This window comes from Arvicanthis niloticus, chromosome 16, assembly GCF_011762505.2.
Source record: "Arvicanthis niloticus isolate mArvNil1 chromosome 16, mArvNil1.pat.X, whole genome shotgun sequence".
Classification (NCBI taxonomy): Eukaryota; Metazoa; Chordata; class Mammalia; order Rodentia; family Muridae; genus Arvicanthis; species Arvicanthis niloticus.
In genome coordinates, this window is record NC_047673.1 from 4,812,630 (window position 1) to 4,834,973 (window position 22,344).

The 22,344-nt window shown below is 41.9% G+C and overlaps 1 protein-coding gene across 4 annotated transcripts in view; it reads left to right on the forward strand.

Annotated features, from left to right (window-relative positions):
• Positions 1 to 20,933, forward strand: part of Tnfsf13b (TNF superfamily member 13b) — a 36,962-nt gene extending 16,029 nt beyond the window's left edge. For 3 of the 4 annotated variants that reach the window (XM_034520609.2, XM_076913795.1, XM_076913793.1), the window contains 3 exons: positions 12,731 to 12,843; positions 12,924 to 13,074; positions 17,278 to 20,933. In XM_034520609.2, the coding sequence (XP_034376500.1) occupies positions 12,731 to 12,843; positions 12,924 to 13,074; positions 17,278 to 17,390 (377 nt within the window). In that variant the 3' untranslated portion in view covers positions 17,391 to 20,933. Of the gene's footprint in view, positions 1 to 12,208; positions 12,702 to 12,730; positions 12,844 to 12,923; positions 13,075 to 17,277 lie in introns of those variants that run through there. The other variant, XM_076913794.1, reaches the window with a different exon arrangement.
• The last annotated feature ends 1,411 nt before the right edge of the window (positions 20,934 to 22,344 follow it).

The following is a 22,344-nucleotide window of genomic DNA, read 5'->3' on the forward strand; positions in this document are numbered from 1 at the left end:
ATTTATAGTCTGCTACATTTGGCATGCATGCACACACACACACACACACACACACACACACACACACACATGTGAATACACATGCACACACATGCTTACACACACACACACGTGAATACACATGCACACACATGCTTACACACACACACACACACACACACACACAAACAGAGAATCATGCTGTATTTGTCTTTCTAGGTCTCTGTCTTACTCCAGACAGGGACCTCCAATCCCACCCACTTTCCTGTGAGTGTAAATAATTTCCTTCATTTTAGAGCTGGATAAAATTAAACTATAAATACGTACCACACTGCCTACTTATCTGTTGACATATTTATTCAGTTTACATACAATAACTGAATCACTGAGAATATTGGAATGTTTGTATTGAAGAAAATGTTTGTGGGTTTTATTTCGATTGAGTTTGACCACTAATGACCAATGGGGAGAAAAGAAAAAAGAGTAAAGCCCATGAAGTGACAAGTAAGGACTGAACACAGACAACTGAGAAGTAAGGGAAGCAGAGCCAGCTAGGGCACGAAGATTTCTGAGGCTTTGGCCCCCAGCTGGAGTTTAGACTACACTTGATGACCAGAGAAACAACTTATGATAGATAATAAGTACAGGTTGGCCTTTGCAGTGAGTATATTTATACTTTTGTACATAATTTTAATGGTGTTAAATGCCAAACAGTCACCAGGCCATCTGAAAAGCTATGATTGCGTATAGCTTTTTGTTTCCAGAAACCATGTTTGCGGCATTCAGACATCAACAACTGATTTTCTAAGAATAGAACTCAAGCCAGAGAACTGCCTATGGACTGGAGACAGCATTTAAAATGATGCTTGGGAAAGATTTGCGAGACATGTTTGTTAAAAGGGAAAACAAGTCTAGATCCACACAAAACACCACATCCTCTGTTTTTGAGCCATGGGTGCAGGCCTAGGCCTGAGCTGCAAAAGGCCAGAACTCCATGGTGGCTTTTCTGTGTGAGCTGATTTTGGCCAGCCAGCTGAGGACAGGAACACACTTGTGAGAACAGTATCTAACTGTGACATGCACTGGTATTCTAGGAGGAGTTGAACAGACCTACATATGAAGAAAGTTTGCATGCCGTGAACTTACTGCCCCTTGCAAAGGGCAACACAACTTTCCCAAACAGATAACATGTTTTTATCTTACTGCTTAGCCTGTTATCTGGAGTCTTAAGGGAAGTGTCTTAAATTCTCCAGAGCACAAAGAGAGGAATGATTTGCATTTGATATGAAACATGCTCACTCTCATTGATGACCACTTTCTGCTGATCCAAAACACCTCGAAAAGAACTCACCTTTATTCTTACCCAGTATGGGGGGGTGATGGTTCATGAGCACAGGCTCAGGTTGCCCTGAGGAAACGTTCCAATGCAGAAAGCTCCATCACATTTTTATAGCAGCAGAACAAAAGACAGTCAGTCGTGTGTCAAAGCATTTTTCAGATGCTTTTCTACAAGTAACAGGTAGGTGGTGGCAAAGAGGGGAGAATTAGCTGTTGACATCCTCAGCTTTTGGGTTGGTGCAAAGAAACATGTGTTAACCCATTCTAAAGGTTTTGCTGGACAGCTACAAGGATGGAATTTAAACACAGACAAGGGGCAATGAATAGATAGATAGAAAGGGGCTAAGCAAAGTGTGGTTTGTTTGTTGTTGTTGCTTTTCTGTCCAGTGTGAATGGCCTCATTGGGCTACTGTTTGACATTTCCCTTTTGGGTTATGATCTTAAGCGTCACTCTAAATTTTACTGAATTTTTGGGTCCCTTTTTTTGGGAAAAATTTTCTATTATAATCCTTGACTACTCTGTACTTCTTCTTTTTTGTTTTTAAAGATTTTATTTATTGTATGTATGTGAGTATGCTTTCTCTGTTCTCAGACACACCAGAAGAGGGCATCCGATCTCAAAGATGGTTGTGAGCTACCGTGTGGTTGCTGGGATTTGAACTCAGGACCTCTGGAAGAGCAGTCAATGCTCTTTAACCACTGAGCCATCTCTCCAGCCCATACTCTATACTTCTTAATTGAGTTATTTTTCTCTTTTCTGTTGTGATATGAAACCATAGTGTAGATGACAAAACCCTTACAAAAATGTTTGATTTGTAAATATTTCCCCTTACTTTGAGGATATCTGCTTTTTATTTTATATTATTTTAGATATAGGGTTTATTCATGAAGGTTCAAGCTAACACTTGAGTGCTGGGAGTACAGCCATGGTGTTAGCATGTTGTTCAGAAGTATTTAATTTGAGGAAATCAAATTTCTTTATTGATTCCCTATTGTTTCTCGCACTTTGGTTACTATTACTGATGAACTTGTCAACAAACTCAGCAGCATAATCCACACCTATACTTTCTCCCAATGATTGCATTTTTTTATTCAAGACATTTGTACCTATATGTAAGTCACTGGGTCATTTTTGTCAGTTTTTTTATATAGTGTGGACAGTGTCATGCCGTCACCTATAACATGTAGTTACCTCGTTATTCTAGTGTCATTTGTTGGGGAGGATTGTATCGTCTTGGCACACTTGTGAAGACCCAGTTGGCACAAGAAGCATGTCTTTATTTCTGTACTCAGTGTTTGATTGGTTTATAGGCATGCATTTGTGATAGAACACAGCAGTACTTCACCAAGTGTAGCTCTGTAGAAGTTTAAAGTTGCGAGAGTTAACTCTTCAACATTGTGTGTCGTTTCAAAGACTGTTTTGGAGCCTTAAGTATCCTTGTCAATAAATGAGCTTAAGGTTGTATTTAGAAAAAGGACCACTGCATTTGTAGAGAAGCTGTGCTGACTCCAGATATTACCAAGTAATATTGCCATCTTAATAGTATTATCAGTCCATGAACATGAGGCGTCTTCACATGTACTTATGCCTCCTGTGGTAATTTTAACAATATTTTGTAACTTTTATCACGTGCATCTTCTAACACACTGAATAAATTCATTCTTAGCAATTTTGTTCATTTGAATTTAGTGTTAGTTTAGGTAGCTATAATAAATCTCTGTAAACTGTACTATTTAAGCAATAAGTTGTTTTCCTACAATATTGGAGGCCAGAAAAGTCCAAGGTCAGTTGCCAGGAGGTCTTTTTGTATTTTGTGGTGGTTGTCCTTTTATTATGACCTTGAACAATGGATAACAGGGCCAAGATTACCTCACATCTCTTCTTTAAAAGATACCCATACCAAGCTAGGCAATGGTGACCCATGCCCTTAATTCCAGCACTCATGAGGCAGAGACAGGTGGATTTCTGTGAGTTTGAGGTTAGCCTGGTCTATGTAGTAAATTCTAGGACAGCCAGGGCAACACAAAGAAACCCTGTCTCTAAAAACCTAACTAACTAAATGTCTATACGTATGTAAATATGTATGTGTCATAATACTTCCTGGAGGGTCTATCTCTGAACAACATCACTGGAACATGAGAAGACTTAGCATGTGGGTTCTGGGAAGTCATGAGCTCATTGCATAACAAATAATATCCAAAGATGGAATTGTCCACTTCAGTTCTACATTTTTTTCCTTCTTGGCTGAAATGAAAATGACTTCGGGAGTTGACCCTTTGTGAAGCAACTTAGCTAAATCCATTTGTTAGTTTTGCTGGGTTTTATATCTCTTCCGTAGATCACTGTTCTGTGTGACAATAAATGGTTCTGCTTTACTTCTTTCGGTTGGACACCTTTCCTCCCATTCACTTTGTCTCCTGGCTGCTGTAGCTACAATTCCAGTGCAGCACTGGGGAGCAGTAATAAAAGCCCTGTTCCTGATCACGCCAAGGAGCATTGCATTTACACTTACATGGTTAACATGTGATACAGAGTTTCTTGTGGTTTCTGGCTTCAGGACCAGGGTGATTCTGCCTTCACAGCATGAGTTAGTAACTATTCTGGTTTCTAGAAGAATTTGAGGAAGTTATTGGAAGTGTCTGTTTATATGTCACCATCCTGGTTCCCTTAAGTTGCATAAACATGTTTAATAGTTCCATGTCTGGCATTTTAGGGGGATGGTATCTGTTAAGGTTTTATTTTCTCTTGGGGTTGGTCCATGATTTACTTATAGTTTTGTTTGGCTTCTAACCTTTTTTTTTTTTTCTTGAAAATTAAACAGTTTGGAAAACATATTGTGGTGCTTTTCGAAATTAGGTACCCTGCCTATTCTATAGTCTTCTGTGGGTGGCTATGATATTGTCAGCATAATTATTTACTTGTTCAGTTGCTTTCACCCATCTATCCATGTATCCATCTATCTGTCCATCCATCCATCCATTCTTTCATCCATCCATCCATCCATCCATCCATCTACCTTTTCATCTGTCTTAGGGTTTTACTTCTGTGAACAGACACCATGACCAAGGCAACTCTTATAAAGGACAACATTTAATTGAGACTGACTTACAGGTTCAGAGGTTCAGTCCATTATCATCAAGGCAGGAATATGGCAGCACCCAGGCAGGCATGATGCAGGAGGAGCTGAGAATTGTATATCTTCATCTGAAACTGTTAGCAGAATGCTGGCTTCCAGACAACTAGTACTAGGGTATTAAAGCCCACACCCACAGTGACACACCTACTTCAACAAGACCACACCTCCTAATAGTGCCACTCCCTGGCCCAAGCATATACAAATTATCACAACATCCAACTATCTTTTTATCCATCTATCATCCATCCATCCATCATCCATGTATCCATCCATCCATCTGTCCATTATCCATCCATCCTTTCATTCACCCATCATCTATCCACCCATTCATCCATCTTTCCATCCATCCATTTTCCCATCATCTATCCTTTTATCGATCCACCATCCATCCCTTCATCCATGTATCCATCTATGCATCGATCTACACATCTATATACACATTACATTCATGAAGTCTGCTCTGCTGTCTCTGCAGTCAGCCTGGTAAGTAGTTCCCTCTCTGTAGTCCTAACTTCCATAGTTATTTATCATAAACACTAGAAGCCCAAAGTAAAAAGAAACTGTTCCCCCAGATCTTTACAAATTGGCTCTGTACTTGAGCATTCTTCTCGTTTTAATAATTTGGCCTTAGCTGTCACCTCTTCCTGGCACAGAACCCAAAGGTCAGCTAGAGTTGTGGGGTAATTAGCTTTAATTGTCAACTTGAAACATCTAGAATCACCTCGGAACTTCAGTGAGGTACTTCCTACCTTGGAAGGACAGCATGTCTGTGGGAGGCTAGCTTAACTGATACAGAAAGACAGTTCAGTGTGGGCAGCACCATTCCTAAACAAGGGGTTTTGAACAGAATAAGAATGAAGAAATTGAAGCATCCAACGAAGGAAGCAAAACCATGCATACATGTATTGCCTTCTTCTCCTGACTGTGGATATAACGTGACCCGTCACTTCAAGCTCCTGCCATTGTGATGGACTGATAACCTGGAATTATAAACTAACATAAACACTTTCTCCCTTAAATTGCTTTTTGTGAGAGTGTTTTATCACAGCAGCCAAAGTGAGACTCATATAAAGTGTAAGCCAAACATCCTCTCAGGGTATTGTTGAGTTGAGTCTGGGCCTGAATGTGTTTGTTGCTCTCCAGACTCACTGACTGTGTGTGGTATCTTTCAGAGGTATATTTTCCCAAAGGCTTCTGTCCTTGCCTCCTACTTCCAGGATGTTTGATAAGTCAGCTGCTTGCCCAACTTCTGTCTCATGCTTCTGGTGGCTAAGGTTGTAAGTTTCCTGGAGTTCTTTTGTCTGCTTCCAGCCTAAGGTGCTTCTTCTATCTGAGTGGAGTCTCCAGACACATCAAAATGTACAGCTTGGGATGAGCTATCTCAGTCGGTAGAGGCACTTGCAACCAACCTGAGGCCAATCCCCACAACCTACAGTGGAAGGAGAGAACCAACTTCGACAAGTTGTCTTCTGATCTCTACGTGTGTTCCCCGACACACGTTACACATTCCTGAACACACACATGTACGCATGCGTGCACATATACATGTACACACATGTATGCTTACACACACACACACACACACACACACACACACACACACACACACAGAGAGAGAGAGAGAGAGAGAGAGAGAGAGAGAGAGAGAGAGAGAGAGAGATACTGTTTTATCACTATGGTGAGTACAGTAAACTTCACATAAGCCAGTGGCTACCAGGAGCTCACGACACTGTCTCCATGGCTCCTGCCAAAATAAAGACAGTATGGTTAAGTGAGTAAAAAGAAAGTGGCACAGTTCTTCATCACTGAGGCTCTGCAGCCTGTACTGCTTCACTGCCCCCACTAGCTGGTGTAAGCTTCGGTTAGGAGTTACACACCTAAGAAGTTGAGTCTGTTCATTTTGCCAGCCCCATTGTTGACTGGATCCTGGACTTTTCTATCCAGCTATTCTTTCCAGTATCTTCCCATCTTCTCTTCCTATCTTAGATAAAGTTGTTGGTCTTGACATCTGCCCTTCCAGTCCTCCACCATGCATTTTTGGATGGTGATGTGATACTTCTTAATGTTGATTTATATGCTGTTGAGATATTTAAAGTTCTGTTACCTGACCTCTCATCACATTTGAAGCAGCTGGTAAATTTAAGATCAATAAACCTTCATCTCCATTTACCAACACATTGGCTATATAATCTAGTCTGTTTTGGCTTAGTGTACACATCTTCACTTCTATTTCTACTCTATTATACACTTCCTGTTCTCTAATGAGCCAGCTCTCTCTCTCTCTCTCTCTCTCTCTCTCTCTCTCTCTCTCTCTCTCTCTCTTACATATTTCTGTCTCTATTTTATAGGTTAATATATTCACACAAATCTTGGCTGTGGTTTTCTCCTACACATCTGTTTGCTTGAGTTGTGTTGTGTTGACTAGCAGAATGGGCTACTGAGACAATGCTCTTCTGTGTGTGTATCAGTGTGCCTATTTCCTTTGTAAACATTTTTAAATGTTTGTTTTATTTTATGTATGTGAACATTTGCCTGTATGTGTGTGTGTGTGTGTATGTATGTATGTATGTATGTATGTATACCTATGTATACCTGGTGCCTGCAAAAGTTGGAAGAGGGCATCAGATCCCTTAGAACTGAAGTTACAGATGGTGGTTGTCTTCCGCATGGGTGCTGGGAACTTATCCTGGTCTACACAAGAACAAGTGTTCTTAATATCTGAGCCATCTCTCAAGCCTCAATGGGGCTATTTCTTTGTACTTAAAGGGCACAAGATTGGATTTAATTTTAAGTTTTACCATTTCTTAGCCCAGGGAGTTTGATTGCACTGTAGGGACTCGCGTCTTGTCTTGCTGTTCTCTGCTCTTCACACTGAACCAAGGGAAAAATCAGTTTCTTCTCAGAAGTGATTTTACTTTCCCACCTGACTTTACAAGCGATTCTTTCCATTTACTAATAATTTCCTTTGTTTTTTGAGATTATAATATAAGTGCATTTCTTCTGCCTTTTCTTCCTTCAAAGTCTCCCATATCCCCTCATTGTTCTTTTTTTTCAAGTTCATTGCCTCTTGATGTGCTTTCTTTCCTTTTAAAAATCAATGACTATTCTTCTTATAAGTCTCTGGGTAGACTATGACGGTAGGAGAATAATGGCTGTGAAAGACAGACCACAGCCCAGGCTGTGAGGCCCCTGGTTAGTTTCTTCTTCTGTGAGTTCTGGGAACTGAATTCAGGTAGACATGGGGGTTGGGAGATTACTGGGATGAATGGGTAGGTGATGTACAACAAAATGGTATTCTTTAGTCACTAAGTTCATGGTGATTTGTTGTGGTGACAATGGAAAGCTCACAGTGCTACCCTGCGTCAACCTTCCCAGAATGCCATAGTGCACAGAAGCTGTAGGATGTTCCTCAGTCTGATCTCTTCTTTCACCTTTTAGGAGTCCAGTTTGTTTTTTTTAACATTTCTTTTTCCTTTTTTTAAAAAAATAAATTGTATATTTTATTTATTTACATTTCAAATATTATCCCCTTTCCCAGTTTCCACTGTGCAAACACCCTTATCCCATCACCCCTTACCCTGCTTCTATGAAGGTGCTCCTCCACCCACCCACCCACTCCCACCTCACCACCCTAGCATTCTTCTATACTGGGGTATCAAGACTTAACAGGACCAAGGACCTCCTCTCCCATTGATGCCAGATAAGGCCCCTTCAGCTCCTTCAGTCCTTTCCCTAACTCCTACATTGGGGTCCCTGTGCTTAGTCTGATGGTTGACTGCGATCATCCACGTCTATATTGGTCAGAATCTGGCAGAGCCTCTCAGGAGACAGTTGTATCAGGCAGGAGTTCAGTTTTATACATGCTGGAAATCATTCACCTCCTAGTTCTAGTTTGATTTTTTCCTCCCTCCTTCCCTCCCTCTCTTTCCTTCCCTCCCTCCTTAGCTCCCTCCCTCCTTCCTTCTTTCCCTTCCTCCCTCCTTCCCTCCCTCCCTTCCTCTTCCTTTCTCTTTGTCTATGCTGTTCAACTGAGCACAGGTAGGTTGACCAGACTGGCTTCAAACTCCCAATCCTCCTGCCTCAGCCTTGCTTTTGTGGGTTTTGTGGGATTACAGGTGTGGGAAACAATCCCCCTGCTCACTTCTTCAATCTACCTATGTTTCACACAAAATCTCTTTCTTCTAAAACTTCTTTTGTATAAATTAAGTGAGGTTTTCTTTTTCCAATTTTCCAGATTCCTTGGGCTAACAGCAGGTTTTTTTCCTGGATTGTCTGTAAAATACTTTGGAGTGCATATGTGTGTGAAGGGCTCTTTACCTTTTGAAGTAGTCTTTGGCCTCGTGAGGTTTGTCATTGACAAGTCTCATTTAAAAATGACGTATGTATGCATGAGTGTATTTGTTGGTTAATTTGTGTGTGTATGTGTAGATATATGAGGTGTATGCACCTGTGTGTGTATGTGGAGGTCAGGAGAGGATGCTGTCCTTCCAAATTACTCTTCTCCTGATTCCCTCAGGACAGAGTCTCTGCCTCAACTTTCCTGAGTTCTCTCTTGGTCAGACTATAAGACATAAGTCAGCCCAGTGGCCCTTCTTCTGTGCCTTCCTCAGAGCTGGGATTACTAGTATTTGAGAAATGACCAGTTATCATCTGGGTACTGGGATCCAAAATTCACCCCTTATAGCTGTGCATGAAATATTCTTCACTGCCATCTCTCCAGCCCACACCTCCCATTTCTGTTTCTCAGCCTTGGGGTCTTCAGTTACTTCCACAACCTTTGCAGCGATTTTGAGGTCAGGCAGCTACGTGCTTTCTTCATATCATTCCAGAGTAGAAAGGGACAAGGATTTTCACTCAGTGGCACCTGAAGTCTTTTGTGTACTCACATCTTTCAGCACGGGCATTTCACAGAGGTCAAGGAGAACTTTAACTCCCAATAGACTCTGAAGAGTGTGTATGTGCACTTTAGGGCATGTGCTTGCACAATGCGTGTGAATTATCTTTACATATCAATACTGAAGTTTTTAGTCTATTCACGTTATTTTATGTTAACATAATTATTTTCAGGCACTTTAATACATTAATGACCTAAAACCGAGGTCACACACTTTGCATGTATCAGTGTCTGCTTTTAGCTGACAATAAGGGTCAAAGGGAGTGAGGCATGTCAGCTTAGAATGTCTCTCAATAGAGAGGCATCAGGCATTGACAAAACCCAAATGGTAGTGCCTTTGTTTATCTGTGGTCTACTCTCCTGAAGTTCTCAGTATGTTTTAAGTGGGCTGTGATATTTATACTTAAGTTTATAACTCCCAGAGCTATTAACATGTCAATTGGTTTGCTTGCTTAAGGAATTTAGAATTAACTCATCAGCAAATATGCCAGGCTCTGGTGGCATTTGAAAACACAGTTGACTTTAATCAATTCTGGTATTGGAGGTTTGTAACCTGTGATTGTGTGTGCCTATGTATTGTATTGTTGTGTGCACCTGTGTTGTGTGCACTGTGCTGTGTGCACCTGTGCTCATGTGCACAGTAGAAGAACATGTAGAGTGAATGTAATCAAACATGCATGAGCTCAGTCTTTCTAATAAGGGTTTTTGACGCACAAAAAATAGCTACAATGTAAAGAGCCAGCAAATAAATTTAAATTAATGTAGAACAAAATTCAGTAAGTAAACTCTTTGCCCCAGAATATTTAAAAAGTACTTTTAGAAATCTATGTTTTACTTCACTTTGGGTATCTCTGCCAACTCTGTAATGGGTGGGGTTTCATTTTCCAGAATTTCAGTAGCATGTTTTGCCAAATGTTTTACAATTGCAGACAGTTGCCTGCGGCTGATTACCACAGCAGTCATCGGCTTGAATTTTGTTTTACTTAATGTAGAACTGATTAATTCAGCAATTATTGGATGCCTATCTGCTGTGGGATAAAACATGCTGGGGAAAATTGTGGGACAAAACGTCCTGGGAAATGGCAGGCAGAGAAACAAGCTGACCTGACCACAGAGGAGTAATCACCCCAAGATGGGCAAAAATGTCCTCTATGTTCAAATTTTCAACTCGCTTCTAATAAACCATAAGCATAATCACCTTTGACATAATCATTGTTTTTAAACTTTATGGCAGCACTTTTCTCCCATTGTTTGCTTTGTTTTGTTTGAGACAAGATCTCTCTCTATATCCCTGACTGTCCTGGAACTTGCTGATAGACCAGGCTGGCCTTGAACTCCCAGCATGGGGTCTAGAGGTGCATACCATCATGCCAGACTCAACAATCTTTAGATTAATTCTTTCACAGGTTGTTCAGTCCTCAATGATCTAACATACCTTGGGCACATCATTGCCACTTAAACAGAATAAACCCTGGCTTATCGGAGACTTCTCACTAGGATCATGTTGCACACGGATAGTAAAGAGGGCTTGCCCTTGATATTTGCATTTGCATTTGATGTGACCTGCTTCTCTAAGCCTATTATCCTATTGAGCACTGGGAAAATTTTTATTTAAGAAGATTCTTGGAATTCCTACTTGAGAAGAAAAGTGTGGTGACCATCCCTGTTCCACCCCAGGGCCACACCTCTCTCTGGAGCACGTGCAATGGGAGTAGCTCCAGGGAGTGAGTGCACACAAGACATAGGCTGAATAGAAAGAGCACTCATGATGCTTCTGTATCTGTCTGCCCATCCCCAAGACAGCCACCTTTCCCCTACTTTCCCCTCAGGACCTTCCCCCAGCCCCCATCCTTCTATGCTGATGCTTCCTTGAGGAGCCAGCTTAGTGATCTTTTCTATGACCTGAATTCACACTGGTCTCTGCTTTGTTTTACTGCTGATGTTTTTAATTCCTTACTTCGGAAAACATGTGCTTCTTGTTTAGTGTTCTGGTAAGAGCTTTATTTTAATCAGGAATATAAATTAGTACATTTCTAACAAATTCTACATTGTAGAAAAATATAGAGCCTCTCCCACCCAAGAATTAGAAGTAGAACTGCAGTATGATTTAGCAATTCCACTTCTGGGTTTACAGATAAAAATAAATCAATACTCTAAAGAGACAACTGGACTCCCAAGTTCACTGCAGTACTGATCACAACAGCCAAGAAATCAACTTGGTGTCCATCACCAGAGGAATGGGTAATAGTGACATGGGGCATGGAGCACTGGATGAACCTGAGGCAGACACAGAAATATAAATGTCACCACACTATCTCTTTTGGACTCATTTGATTGGTCTTGGAACTTTTTGCTTACTGAGGTGATATTTTAAGACAGGCTTAGTATTTCCCATTGTACAAGAAGGGTCTGACATGTTTAGACTTTCCACAGTGTTGCTTGCTATTCTGTGCTCACTGTGCTGTGGCCCTAATCTTCTGCCAGCTGCTTCCCTTCCCTTAGTGTATAGATTCTCTCATTGTCTAGCCTTGAGGCTCATCCTAATGCCAGTGTTTGCATCCTGCATCTGTTCACACTTGTGTATGATAAACTCTTCCTGGGAAATGCATATTTGTTCTCTCTTCCTGGGTGCAAGCTCTAGGAAGCACCTTGCTCCATTTTGGCCTGGTGGCTTGATTCCCTTGCCTCTTGATCTTTCTGCCCATCCTGTCAACTCTGAGCACAGTGTCTTCATGTCACTCCCATCGGATTAAGGAAATGTCACTGCACTGAAAGCCCTTTCAGCTTCTGAACACTGTAGCTTTGGCTGAGCAGTTTCCAGTGCAGGGCACATCCCAGTCACTGTCTGCATTTTTCCTAGTTGTGTTCTTCAGCCAAGTTGGGGATGAATTTACTTCCTCCAGACACATTTTGCTAAGTTCTTCATGGGATCACTCAGGAGATGGAAGAAGACAATCTCCCTGTGTGCCGCGCAGAGGAATGGGTATTCTCTCTTTCAGATCCTCCCTACAACCCAGCCTTTATAAGGAAATAGCTAGTGTGCAGAACAAGAAAAGAAAATGTAGGCAACTGTGGAATGAGGTCTCTTAGGCACCTACATCCAAGGTTCCCCATGTTAAAACGTGTATGGCAGAAAGTTCAATGGAGAATAGTCCTCCTCCTTCTTCTTCCCTTCCCCCTTCTCTTCTTCCTCCAACTTCTCCTATTCCAACTCTTCCTCCTCCTCTTCTTCCTCCTCCTCTTATTCCTTCTCCAACTCCTCCAACTCCCCCTCCTTTCATATTTTGGAACACACGATGATGTGCTTTTTAAAATTTAGTGGGAGGGAAAACTGCTTTTCTCGGTTTACTGTCTCATGAGTAATTCTCTCTCTCTGCTGCAGGAACTTACACATTTGTTCCATGGCTTCTCAGCTTTAAAAGAGGAAATGCCTTGGAGGAGAGAGAGAACAAAATAGTGGTGAGGCAAACAGGCTATTTCTTCATCTACAGCCAGGTAGCGTCAGACTTTCTTCCACCCCGGTCCAATGCTTTCACTGTCCTTCACGTCTGGTGACATTTTGGCTTGTTTCTCAGGTTCTATACACAGATCCCATCTTTGCCATGGGTCATGTCATCCAGAGGAAGAAAGTGCACGTCTTTGGGGATGAGCTGAGTCTGGTGACCCTGTTCCGATGCATCCAGAATATGCCCAAAACACTGCCCAACAATTCCTGCTACTCAGCTGGTATGTAGCCATCCTAAGACCTGCTAAACAAGATGATGTAGACTATGCTGGGGAATCTGATTCCCGCAAAAGCGCTCGCTGCTTTGTGATCTTAATGGAAAGACCTTCTGCCATAGACTGTGCTGTTTATGTTGCAATAATTTTTGTTAACTGAGAAAACTGATACCATTACTACTGGCCATACCATGTTTATAAAAATTAAGATGGAGATGGAGATGGAAAGGCAGCTCAATAGTGAAGAGCATTGACTGTTCTTCCAGAAGACCTCAGCTTCATTTCCTGTACCCATATGGCAGCACACAACTGTCCGTACCTCTAGTCCCAGGGGACCTGGCACACTCTCATGGCCTCCTTGGGCCCTGTACATACATAGTGCACATAAAGACATGCAGGAAAAATACCAATACACATAAAAATAATTATATTAAATAAATGTGCTTTTAAAAAAGTTAAGAATGAGTGTCACAGAATTTGACATTGGAGCAATTCTTATTTTTCTTCTACTCTTTCTCTGACACATCCATAGGTGATTATAATGATTTTTACCGTGGCCACACTCGTCATTGCCTTCCACTTCTGCAGTGTTCCTTTTCCATCTAAACATGGCCCCTTCTGTTTTCCTATCATTTTCTGTGTTAGCCCCACTGAGTCTAATTAGGGTTGCTTCCTGAGCATGGGAGGAAGGTTATTTGCTAGAGTCTAGACAAGTTTTAGTAGTTATACCACTGGAGAAAACGGCACTCCTCCCAGAAGCCATTAACTGTCAATAGTGCTTCATGGAGAGATGTGTCTTTATGAGCCATGAAGCAAAGCTGAGGGTCCCTATCTTGTTCTGGACCATGCAGATAACTACAGCTGCAGAATGTCCAGGAGAGGGCCAAGTCTAACATAGATGCTCTGGGTCCGTGAAGGTAACCACACGGATACTGCAGAATGTCCAGGAGAGGGCCAAGTCTAAGGTAGATGCCCTTCCATTATAAGAACAGCAGCAGGAACAATGTCTACTCACTGTCAGATGCAAAAACCTGAGAGTCCTCTGGGGTTTCTTTTCCTGTTGAATTCTCTGGCAGCTTCACCATCTAGCAATCATGCTTCCTTACTCTTGTAATCTCCTCATCTCTAGAGAATCTGAGCCACAGAAATGGCATGCAGGACATGACATCATGGCTTGACATAACATAACACTACACATCACAACACTACACATCACCACACAACACAACACAACACAAGTTCCTCAGCCCCTCAGCCCCTCAGCCCCTCAGCCCCTCAGCCCCTCAGCCCCTCAGCCCCTCAGCCCCTCAGCCCCTCAGCCTCAAGCTACAGCATACCTGGCCCCACAATATGAGCATGTGGTGGAAAAAAAATAGCTCCTGTTGGTCCTGAGTGCAAGCAAAGGCATATTGCAGAATGGCTGGGTTAGTTCTCATGGTTAAACAGGTAGTCTCAGATACCTGACTAGTTGGGAGCTCAGAATGGCAGCTGCAGTGTCAAGCACAGGGACCCTGAAGCATAAGGGAAGGCACGCTGTATCTGTTCCAGCCAGCCTACGCTGGAATTCCCAACACTTTCCCCATTTTATTTTAAATTATCAGCACTGGTTAAAAAAAAACTATTTCCCTTACACATGTGTGTATCTCTCTGATGCCTTTGACAAATCTATTCAGGACCCAAATAACCTCTCTAGTCTCAGCTACAGTTGCCACAGACAGCGGACGTAAAACCCAGGACTGTGAATCACCCCTACAGTATTTCAAAGGCCGTTATACACAAACGCTCAGAGAGAACACAGTTCCCCTGCAGAGGTCATGGCACACTAGGTTTGCAGCCCCAGTGACTTCTGTGGCCAGGAGAAATTCTGTCATGTTGAAAGTCCCTAATTTTTATAAAGGAGTCTGCCTCTGTGCCCAGTGCTGACCAGCATTTCTGTATTGTGAAATATTTATCCACGGCAAAGCGTCTCCACGCCATTGCTCACATTTGGAATAGGATGTCACAGCGACAAAGCTGACGCTCCTGACATTTCCGCTCACTGGGTTTTCCCTCAGCTCTCTTCCTTGGGTGGATTCCCACAGGTGCCGGTTCTTTTTAAAGGATGACTCGTTTGACGTTGAAGATATGTCTCAGTAGGTCAGAGTTGTACAGGAGAACCAGCTCCAAGAAATTTCAGGCTCGCTGCTTTAATTTTGAATTTGTTTTTATGACCCCTCACTAATCCTTCCAAACCCAAGTGGTTAGCTTGAGACATGAGGCACCGAGGAACCCTCGTATATACAGAGATGAGTGATAAGTTGAGCAGGATTCTCGTGGGCAAAAATGTCACAGCTCACTGCTACAGCCTAGAAGAATGAAAGTGGCCAATAACTCAGTGCTGGGATTTTAAGTAGACGCCTATAGTACAAGCAACAGTTCTCAACCCATGGGTCATGACTGCTTTGTGGGTCACATGTCGGATACCCTAGACAACCTGTATATCAGGTATTTATGGTGACAACATCACAGCTATGAAGTAGCAACAAGAGCAGTTCTATGGTTGGAGGTCGTCACAACACGAGGGACTGTATGTGTTCAAGTGTTTGAGCACTAGGAAAGTTGAGCGCCTCTATTACAGTGCTTCACACCCATTTCTCGAGCCTGCAGTGTTTGCCACCGTCCTGGCCATGGTATTACAACATGCTTAGTGTCCAGCCACCAATCCATGCAGCACATATGCTATGACATCTCTTTTCTGACTACATAAGGTAACTAATCTCTTAATGCTTTCCAATTTCAAGGCACAGCTGTACAGCATGTCTGTGGAGCACTGCTTGTCTGCATTGCTTACCTGATAGAATGTGGTTCCTGAACAGAACTTTATACTTCTAAGTCACAGAATACGTCATTATAAATTAAATTCGGCACAAACTAACATCTAAAGGAGTGTATTACTTTGTTTCTTTTGATCATAAAGATAATCCTGGTCATTTAAGGAACTCCATAATATAGAAAACTGGGAGAAGAAACTCAAAAGCATGGACTCAAAGAAAATCTGTTAAAAAGTGTGGGTCATTATTAAATAAGCTTTTCGTGTTTAGATATTTATTTTTGGCTTTTTTGAGATAGCCTGGGCTGAATTTTCATTTCATGTACAGCCCAGGCTGGACTTGAACACTGGTAGGTGCCACCATGCCCAGCTTATTTTCTAAAACCTTCAAAACTATTTAGGGTTTAAATGCATTTAAAGTACGATCACAAACTGGTGAGATAACTCACTGAGATAAGATACCTGCCATACAAGCTTGGCAGCCTGAGTTTGATCACAGAACCTTGTAGAGGGAAGGAAAACCAACTCCACAAAGTCATCCTCTGACCTTGTCTTAGTTACAGTTTTACTGCTGTGAACAGGCACCATGACCAAGGCATCTCTTATAAGGACAACATTTACTTAGGGCTGGCTTACAGGTTCAGAGGTTCAGTTCATTATCATCAAGGCCAGAGCATGGCAGCATCCAGGCAGGCATGGTGCAGGAGGAACTGAGAGTTCTATGTCTTCATCTGAATGCAACTAGGAGAAGACTGGCTCCTCCGTAGTTAGGAGGAGGGTCTCGCTGCCCACCCCCACAGTGACATACTTCCTCTAGCAAGGTCACACCTCCTCCAAGAAGGCCACACCTCCTAATAGTGCCACTCCTTCAGCCAAGCATATTCAAACCATCACAGACTTCCACACATGTGCTTTGACCTGTACATCACAGACTTCCACACATGTGCTTTGACGTGTATCCATACGTATCATACATACATACATACATACATACATACATACATACATACACACATGCCAACCACACACACACACACACACACACACACACACACACACACACACACACTAATAACTAATATAAATAAATCAATAAAAGGAGATTATCATAAGTCTGGGCTTCTCTGAGTGACTATATCATATCCTTTCAAAGAACAAGGTTTGATCTACCTGACAGTGACATTTGCCACTGGTATCCGGGTCTGTGTATAGCAGACACACATCTGCTGGAATCTACCAGTTCTCCTCTTGATGTACACATTTAATTTTAAAGCTAACAGGATTATGAGCAGTCCTTGAGCAAAGTGTGACTGCTGTGTTGATGTGCTACAATGCATCTTCTAATGTAACCTCTAGTGAACAGCAACTATGGAAAACTCTTGTCGCCCCCTCTCTCCCAGGCATCGCAAGGCTGGAAGAAGGGGACGAGATTCAGCTTGCAATACCTCGGGAGAATGCCCAGATTTCACGGAATGGAGATGACACCTTCTTTGGTGCCCTAAAACTGCTGTGACCCACTTGCTGGCGTGTGTGACCCTTTTCCTCCTCTTCTCTGTGCCTCCAAGGGAGAAACAGATGACTGGAGATACCAAAAGAGGGGAAAGTCATCACCAAAAGTTTTCCCGTGAGCTGTTGAATCTGGTCCGAAGCAGGAAATATAATAGACAACCATAACCCTAAGTGTGTCATGTGAGTTGTGAGAAATGGAGCCCACACTCACAAAGACAGGACAAGGAAGGGTGTTTTCTCCAGTCCTATGCCAACACGCACTGCAACCTTGCTTTTCACCTTGGGAGACACATAGCAGGGAGATTTCCTTGATTTGTGATTCGCCATGAGAAGAAGGTCCACATCTGCAGGTCACTGAAGCATTCACGCAAAGTCTCAGGATTTACCCTCCCTTCTCATGCTAAGTACACGCTCCTCTTTTCCAGGTAAAACTATGAAAAGGTTTTTTTGTTTGTTTGTTTTTAAATCTAGGAATCTTGAACTGGCTATAGACAAGAATACTTATAAATTCAAGTGTAAAATAAACTTTAAAATGTTTAAGTGTTAGATAAAAAAAAAGAGCTGACTGTTGAAGTTTTCTTGGTTTGGGTCAAGCTGGCGACTGTTTCTGATATCAAAGTATTTTTCACAGAAGGAAAGAATTCACTCATTTTGGGTCATAGGTGTATTTTGTGATAACTTATAGTTGCCTTATTAAGTGGTACCGTAGATACATCTGATCTGCATAGAAATCACTAACGTGGAGATGTAGTCGGACTCACAGAGCCCTGCTTTGAGGGTGTGTTTGTGGTGGGGCAGAGATTTCCTCCATGTCCAGTGTGTGGCTGCTGCTGCCATTTCAGATCAGGTAATGGGTTCTAGAAGGAAACATCTGCCCTATTTGCTCCATGACAATTGAGGCTTAAGCAAGCTTCCTAGCATCTGATGTCAAGCTGGGGCACACATGTGTGCCCCATGAGGATCCTGTCTCAGAAGTGGTAGGTGGAGAAGAGCATTGCATCAGGAGTGGCTAGTGCTCTCCCTAGCATTGCTGTTATGGTTGATTGCCAAATAAAAGCGCTGTGCCTTCTGACCATTGCCAAGACCATTCGGTCCGCAGACATCCACTTTTGATATTTCTCTATACAACTGTAACTTTGAAAAATCAGGTGAAAATCATTTCAGGTAAAGTAACAAGTGCTGGGGCAGTAATTATAAAGTCTGGATCTTTTATACATCTCCAAGGGATCTTTTTATGTCTACACGTTATCATTACTGCTCAGAGAATAAAGTTCAACAAAAACACTGGATTTGAATAGGAGTGTTTTGGGGGAAATAACCCAGCCATGGTACATATGAGGCATAAGAAGACCCATTTTTAGTTTTCTCCATACCCTGCACACTGATTTCCATAGTTTCTAGACTGGTTCACATTTCCGCCGCTGGCAATAGGAGTTCCTCTTTGCCCACAGCCCCGACAGCACTTGCTGTAACCCGTTGTTTGGATGACAGATTAATTTGACTAGAGTGAAATGGAATCTCTCTCGTGTCAGTTCTGTTTGCATCTCTCTGGCGGCTGGGGATGATGAGTAAGTTTCATGTGTTTATCGGCTGGGCCGGCTTCATCTTTTGAGAACCGGCTGTTCGTTTCACTAGCCCAGTTATTTATCAGAATGTTTGGTTTATTAGTACTTATGCATTTATTTTGTTTGAGTTCTTATATTGTATTCTGAGTCTGGAGCTTTTCACTACTAGGGATCTTTACCCATGACGAGTTCTTATTATTCTGGGCATCAAATCTCTGTCAGATATTTAGCAGTTTTCCCTCCTATTTTGTAGGCTGTTCATTCACTAGACATGCTAATTTCATTGCCATGAAGAAATCTTTTAATTTCACAAAATCCTATTTTCAATTGATTGGCCATTTCCTGAGCAACTGGAGTCATGTTCAGAAAGTACTTGCCTGTGCTGGAATTTCAAGGTTTCTTCAAGTTTTCCTCTATCAGCTTGACTTTTAGGTCTCAACATAATAAAGGCTGTACTTAACAAACCTACAGTGAACATCATGCTAAGTGAAAAAAAAAAAAAAAAAAAAAAACAAAGTAAAAGCATGTCCACCAAAATTGTGGTTAAGAAAAAGTATGCCCACTTTATCCACACCTATTTAATATTGTACTTGAATTAAGACAGCGAATAAAGGGGATGCAAGTAGGAAAGGAAGAAGTCAGGAGATCCCTGTTTGCAGATGATATAATTCTCTACACAAAACCATAAATATTCAACAATTTCTGGGGTTCATGCATTCCTTCAAGAAAGGGGCAAGACACAAAATTATCAGACAAAAACTCAGTAGACTTCCTGCAGACCAATGGCAAACACACTGACAACAACAACAACAACAACAACAACAACAACAACAAATCATAAAAACAATTCTATTCTCAACTGCCAAAAATCAAGAACAAAGCCCAAGCATATGCATAGACAAGCAGATGACAGCTCTGCAAGAACCCCTGTGAAACACTGAGCACATTGAGACAGGAGGAGATCCTGTAGTTGTGGATTGAATGAACTGGTGTGTTGGGAAATGGCTATACCATTCAGAGCAAGCAGTCTACAGATACAATGCCATCCCCATTCAGACTCCAATGTTCTTCTTTTAATTCATTTTAGGGCTGAGCATATTTTGGCCTCTTATTCCCACACCTTAGCCAGGTATGGGCTTCTCTGCTAATCACTCACTGCAAATAGAAGCTTCTCTATTGAGGGCCTGGAGATGCCTTATTCTATGACATAATGATAAGTCATTAGGAGTTGGTCTAATAGGACATCTGTGGGGCAGAATAATGGTTTAGAGCCAAAGTTTTTTTGTTGTTGTTGTAATGTTAGGTTTTTTTTTTTTTAAAAATTAAATATCCTAATAACAGAGACACTCATTATTTCAATAGTACTAAAGCTTATCATTGCTTGGAAAACTTAATGAAAATGTACAAGTTATTGGAATAATGCCCTGAATGCTGTTTATGATAATCAAAAGGACAGCATGCTGGTATCTATACCCATGGATGCAGAAGAAAAAAAACTGTAATGCCAAAGAGAAAGAAATGAATTGTCTGGTTTTATGTTAGCAAGACATCTGGTAGTAAAATTTACAGAAATTTGAAGTTTATGGTTTGGATGTGAGCTGATCCCTCCCAGGCTCCTATGTCTGGATATTTGGTCTCAACTGGTAGTGCTGTTTAGGGAATTTGTGAGACCATTAAGGTGGAGTTTTGTTATAGGAAGTGGGTCACTGCATCTTGTCCTACACCGATTCTGGCCAGAATATCCTATGCTGAGACTTGAGAAACTGTAGCCACACACTCTAGCTGCCAAGAACTCTTCCACATGTCAGTGATGGACTGTACCCTCTCAAACATGAGTCTAAATGTGTCCTTGCTCCCTCCCCTAACTTGCTCCTGTCAAGAATTCAGTTATAGATACCAGAAAAGTAAGCAATAGAATAATAGATTGTCCTTAGGCACCTTGAGTAAGAAGGGGATCAAGGGAGAAGGAGAATGATGGGGGGAAGGAGGGAATGATGGGGGAAAGGAAGGAACTGAGGTAGAGTATCCTCATGGTTCCAAACAGATGTACAAATGTGAATAGATGTGAATACACCTGAGGGCCCCATCTCTTGTGATTGTCCAGATGTGTCAAGGACTTCATGTGTAGGTCAAAGGTTGCTTGGCATTTAATGTAGTCTAAGAGAAAGGATCCAGGATTTTGGCATGATGAGACAGGTTCTGTTGTATATCAGGGGCTGAATGAGGAACACGCATCTAGGTAAAGGGTCTTCTGGAGACTAAACAATGTCCATACTGGATCACCATATGAATGTGGATAGCCCTGGATGCCTGTGTGTAACCCTTGCCTAGTCTGTTCGGCAGATAAGAGGAATCCCCTGGGTCTTTCTGTGACTCTCCCTAGGGAGAGAATCTGTGTTGGGGCCCAGCTCACCAGTGGAGTTGGGGACGCGCTCAATGTGAGCAGCACAGCAGAGAGGGTGGGAAAGTTAACTCATCCACATTAATTTCTCATTTCCAATAAAGTTATTGCACAACGTGTTCGTGTGACTCCTGGAAATTAAAGAGAAGTGGTTCATTTTTTTGCCAAGTAGAAGCCACAAACTTAAGAGGGCTTCCAGACCCTCTTCCAAATGTCACAGTAAAAACAAACAAAGCATTTCTAAAACAAAGTACCATCCATCAAGGAATTTGTTTGGCCTGTCATAGAAGTCAAGGGTCAGTGTGGAGACCTGCAGAAGTCAATCTGTTCAAGCAGCAAGGAAAACCCTTATCCTCTGGTGGGAACTCAGACATGGTTGGCATCTTTGGGGTTTTAAAATCTTGCCATGTCCCAGGTCCTGCTGTGTCTTTATGTGCTTCTTACTAATTATACAGTCTGTGTGTGTGTGTGTGTGTGTGTGTGTGTGTGTGTGTGTGTGTGCAGGCACGCACATGTGAGTGTGTATTCTACATTATGTGGGTATGTGTGCAAATGTGAGTATGTATTCTACATGTGTATGTGCACATGTGAGTGTGTGTTATACATATATGTGCGTTCATGTGCACATGTTGAGTGGAATCACAGATATCTTACACTGAGGACAGGGCAAGTATTACTGAAAAACCTTTTTACTAAGTATACAGTGTGTGTGGGTGTGTGTATACATGTGAGTGTGTGTTCTACATGTTTGTGCATGTATGTGCACATGTTGAGTGTGCACAGTGGAATCACAGACATCTAACACTCAGAATAGGGCAAGTATTACTGAAAAACCTCCTTACTAATTCTACAGTGCGTGTTTGTGTGTGTGCATGCACGTGCATGTGAGTGTGTGCTTTCGGATACATGCTGAGTATACAAAGTGGTGTCACAGACATCTCATACTGAGGACAGGGCAAGTATTACTGAAAAACCTCAAATGTGTAACTTGT